General features: G+C 35.4%; 1 protein-coding gene across 2 annotated transcripts in view; it reads right to left on the bottom strand.

Moving 5' to 3' along the window:
- LOC106867958 (tyrosine-protein phosphatase non-receptor type 23) overlaps positions 1-4,635 on the bottom strand; it is a 108,264-nt gene that overhangs the window by 24,811 nt on the left and 78,818 nt on the right. For both annotated transcript variants that reach the window (XM_052969842.1, XM_052969843.1), the window contains one exon: positions 24-1,031. In XM_052969842.1, coding sequence (XP_052825802.1) covers positions 24-1,031 — 1,008 coding nt within the window. The remainder of the gene's footprint in view (positions 1-23; positions 1,032-4,635) is intronic.

The following is a 4,635-nucleotide window of genomic DNA, read 5'->3' as shown; positions in this document are numbered from 1 at the left end:
TGTGGTGGGAGCTGGGGCTGGGCCTGTGGTGGGAGCTGGGGCTGGGCCTGTGGTGGGAGCTGGGGCTGGGCCTGTGGTGGGGGTGGAGGCTGAGGTTGTCCTGTGAAAGTAGGATGCTGTTGGCCATACTGTGATGTAGAACCAGGAGGATAGTTCATATGAGCAGGCTGCTGTGGCTGCTGCTGTTGAGGTTGAGACACATGCTGCAAGGGTACATTGCTTATATACTGACCAGATGGATGTCCACTTCCAGCTGCCAGCTTAGATGGTGATACCCATGGCATAGGTTGATTCTGTCCAACAGCTGGGCTAGTTACTCCATAGCTGCCAGCTGAATGAATGTAACTCATTGAAGATGCAGCTGATGGATGCTGTTGTTGGCTTGCATTAGGCATCTGGTACTGCGTGTGTGAAGGACTGTGCGTAGGATCCATATTTGGATTCCATCTTTGAGTTGGCACCTGACCTTGTGAAGCAGAAATAGGCTGGGCAGAAGGTATTTGGTAAGGGGCAACTTGGGTACTACTAGGGTATTGTTGCTGAGCAACCATTTGACCATAAACAGGCTGCTGTGTAGGTGGGCCAGGCATGTGGCTTTGTTGGTTGGGTGTAGTCCTCGAAGGAGAAGAATAACCTGGCTGTGATACAGAGAACCTGTCACCATAAGGATGTTGCGACGGCGATTGTGAACTATAAATTTGTGGGTGTGGGTGAGTTGCAGCTGTGGATGGAGGCATAGAATAAGGAATCTGCTGTCTTTGGTGTTGTTCTGAAACATTTTGACAGTAAACCTGTTGATAGCTATATATATCAGGATACATAGAATCAATATGGCCAGCTGGAGCTGCCTGATAGTTTGTAGCAGGTATTTGCTGCTGGTTAGGATAGTGAACAAGATGAGCACTTTGAGGTAATGCATTGGGAACACTGGTACTAGCTGGGTACTGCTGAGATTGCTGTACATCTTGAGAATGATAGTACTGTGGCCCACCAGCCTGGACTCTTGAAGCATTAGGAAAGTTTGCAGGATCCTGAAAACAAAAGCAATGAATATCAAAATACCATATTTCATCATGTCATTATTTTCATGAAACATTTGTTAAACTGCAAATACTTTCTTATCACATAAAATTATATTATTTTATTACATTATATTACAAATGTCACTCACAACTTATTACACGGAAATTCATGTTCCAAAGCTCAAAAGAGATTGTGCGTTCCTATAAAAATTTACTTTTTTAAAAATATGTAAGAAATTGAGAGAAGAGCTTTCATTCTGAAAAAAAAATTATTTAGAATATAACTCTATAAACAATAATTTATTATGATATATTAAAATTTTAAAAACAAAATCAATAAAGATACTGCAGTTTAAGATTAACTACAAAAATCCTTTTCAAAATCTCTACAAAATTAGAAGAGACTTTAACCCTTTACTGTTTAAACCAACCACATCAAGCCCAAGATCTGACATCTTACACCTATCCTACAATGCCATTCTAAAAATAAACAATCAGATCATCACATTCTTGAAGCTATGAGATAATGCCCAATTAATTCAAAACAAAAAAGTGTATTTATAAGCATTACATTTGTCAGAGTAATCTAAATGCTAAAGGGCTAAAAGATTAAATTTTTCCAAATAGAGTTTTCATTTAAATTCAGCTTCAAGATAGTTTACATAAATCCAATGGTGAAGCCAATTAAAATCAAATATTTTTCATTAAAATTCTATAAACATGATTACATAGACACAATCTTTTTCTGCCCTCCATTTTCCGTTTTTGTTGCTTTTACATCTGTTTTTACATGTTTGTACAGGGATTTTGAGTGGTTTAAATTGTTTACAATTGCTGTTAGACGTTCTTCCTTTCACTACAAAGCAGAAACAGACTATTGTGAAGGAGGCAATATAGAACAATGTCCAAAGAATGCAATAAATGACTCATGATCATGTCATTCAACACGCATTTTCTTTTCTAATAAACTTATTTATTACAAGCTGCATTTGCTGAGCTGTTGTTATTGTTGGTGGACCCAAATTTGCTTTCTAGTCATTTTATTTATGCACTTAATACTCTTGGACTAGCATGAATATCACAACTCTTATTCCTTGTCCCATGAAATCAACAGGTGCAACCATATTCTTATATTGGAGTGTGGGAAATGAAACCATGAAAAGCCTAGCCAGTAGCTACAGGTTACACTAGTTTATCATAGTAAATATTTAACTGGGGTCTCTTTTCGTGGTTTTTGTCAAGTACAGGTAAAGACTCATTCTTAACCTCAGTTTGGACCTAAACAAGCAAACCTTTGTGAAATGCTTTGTGAATCTAAAGCTATATGCAATGTGACCTTCAATTTTTTTTATAAATTAAAATGTGTCCTTGGAAGGAATCTGATTTCTATTTCTAATAGATTGAAGCTCCCCTGAAAGCTCAGGCCAACAACTGTCAAATTTATTTTGGTAAAAAAAGGGGGAAAAAAACATGTGTGAAATATAGATATGGGATCTGTGACTTGGAAAATCACAACTCCATCTACTTTTAATAAAACATTAAATAAAATTCTTTCAGAGAAAAATTTTATTCATATAAAAAATATAACTTATTACTTCGAAAATGGTGAACAGAAAATTATCAAATTTTATTTAAAAACATCTGATTTCAAGGAAACCCAGATCTTTTTTCAAGGGACTCACTTTGAGAAACTGGTTTAAACTAACCCCCTCCCTTAAAACTGTTGGTTTTGTGCCTAAATTAGAAAATGATTATCATCAATAATTCATGTAACCAATGCCACTTCTACAGTATTCACTGCTGTCAAAGGCCCTGTAACTTCTCTCCTTCATTAAATATGTTATCTACTTGGTGATAAGTTTTGTCTTCTTTCAATGATGCCTAAATAACTAAAGCGTTTCTAAGTAGTGGTTATGTAAGTATGAGTGAAAAGCTGCTACATTTGTGATGTATGCATAATAAAAACACATTTAGGTCTATGTAATCAAAATTTGAAAATATCTGTAACAGAGTGCATTATACAGTTCATGTTTGGGAAAGTGAGTACTGATTAATATTATTTCTCTTGTAATTGATTCCCACAATATTTCTTTCGATTATAGATTTATTTAGTATGTCACTACTTGAGTGTTTCTAAATGTAAGTATTGAGGATGTGAATATGGGAGATGCAATATTTTGTACTGTTGAAATTATTTGATTTAAATGAGTAAGTGAATAAATAATTAGCTTGAATGTAAAGAAAGGTTGGTCTTTCAAAAATTGCCACTTGTAATAAAGTCCAACCTTAAAAGGGGGTTCTTCAATGAAATGTTCTTAGCTGTTTGTTGTTACATGTCAAAGTGTCATCCCAGTTTGGAGTCCTCTTTATATTGAAGGATATATGGTACATTGTGCAGTTAAAATTGCTTTTAGAAATTAAAGTGAAGGCAAGTGGTTTAGTGGTTAGGGAATTCAGCTCACAATCGTAAGGTCATGAGTTCAATTCCCAGCAACGCGTTGTGTCCTTGAGCAAGACATTATTTCACATTGCTCCAGTCCACTCAGCTGGCAAAAATGCATAGTACCCATATTTCAAAGGGCCAGCCTTGTTACATTCTGTGTCACGCTGAATTTCCCCAAGATCTATGTTAAGGGTACACGTGTGTGTGGAGTGCTCAACCACTTGTACGTTAATTTCATGAGCAGGCTGTTCTGTTGATCAGATCAAGTGGAACCCTCATTGTTGTAACCAATGGAGTGCCAGCAAGTAATTGAAATAGTATTAGGTAGTATCTTCTCTTTTACTCATTTCAGTCATTTGATTGTGGCCATGCTGGGGCACTGCCTTGAAGGATTTTTATATTTTTTAAGTCAAACAAATTGACCTCAGGACTTATTTTTTTTAAGCCTAATACTTATTCTATTGGTCTCTTTTGCCAAACCACTAAGTTACAGAGATATAAACACACCAACACCAGTTATCAAGAGGTGGTGGGAGACATACACAGATTACACACACACAGGCTTTTTTCAGTTTTCATCTGCCAAATCCATTCAAGGTTTTGGTTGACCCGAGGCTACAGTAAAAGATGCTTGCCCAAGGTTCCATGTAGTGGGACTGAACCCAAAACCATGTAGTTAGTTTGGAAGCAAGGTTCTTACCACACAGCCACACCTGTAGCTAGGTAGTAAATTTTGTCAAATTTTTCTGTAGTTGCCTATGGCAAACAGCAAATAGGAAACTTAAGAGAAACCTCCATAGATCCAATACTTCAAGCAGGTCAATTATATGAATGCCAGTTAAGATAAAACAAGCAGTGACTAAAAAAAAAAAAAAAAACACTTTCTACCTCTCAGAAATTGCAGTCTTTCCTTTAATCCTACTTAAACATTCATTTAATTATAGAAATAATTCAAAATTTAAACAGTGATTTATAGCATTTAAAAAATAGCATATTTAATGATTAGAACAAAATAAAAAGATAAAAATCAAAATATTTTTTGAAATGGGGCTATTAGAAAAAAGAAATCAAAATCTCTACTGGAGTTAAATAGGAAATATATAAATTTTATTTGTTCATTTCATTTGAATGTTTTTTAAATTATCTTCACATCAAAGACATCTTAATTTT

Source organism: Octopus bimaculoides, chromosome 1 (genome assembly GCF_001194135.2).
Source record: "Octopus bimaculoides isolate UCB-OBI-ISO-001 chromosome 1, ASM119413v2, whole genome shotgun sequence".
Taxonomy (NCBI): domain Eukaryota; kingdom Metazoa; phylum Mollusca; class Cephalopoda; order Octopoda; family Octopodidae; genus Octopus; species Octopus bimaculoides.
This window is presented reverse-complemented; position numbering and strand designations above follow the sequence as displayed.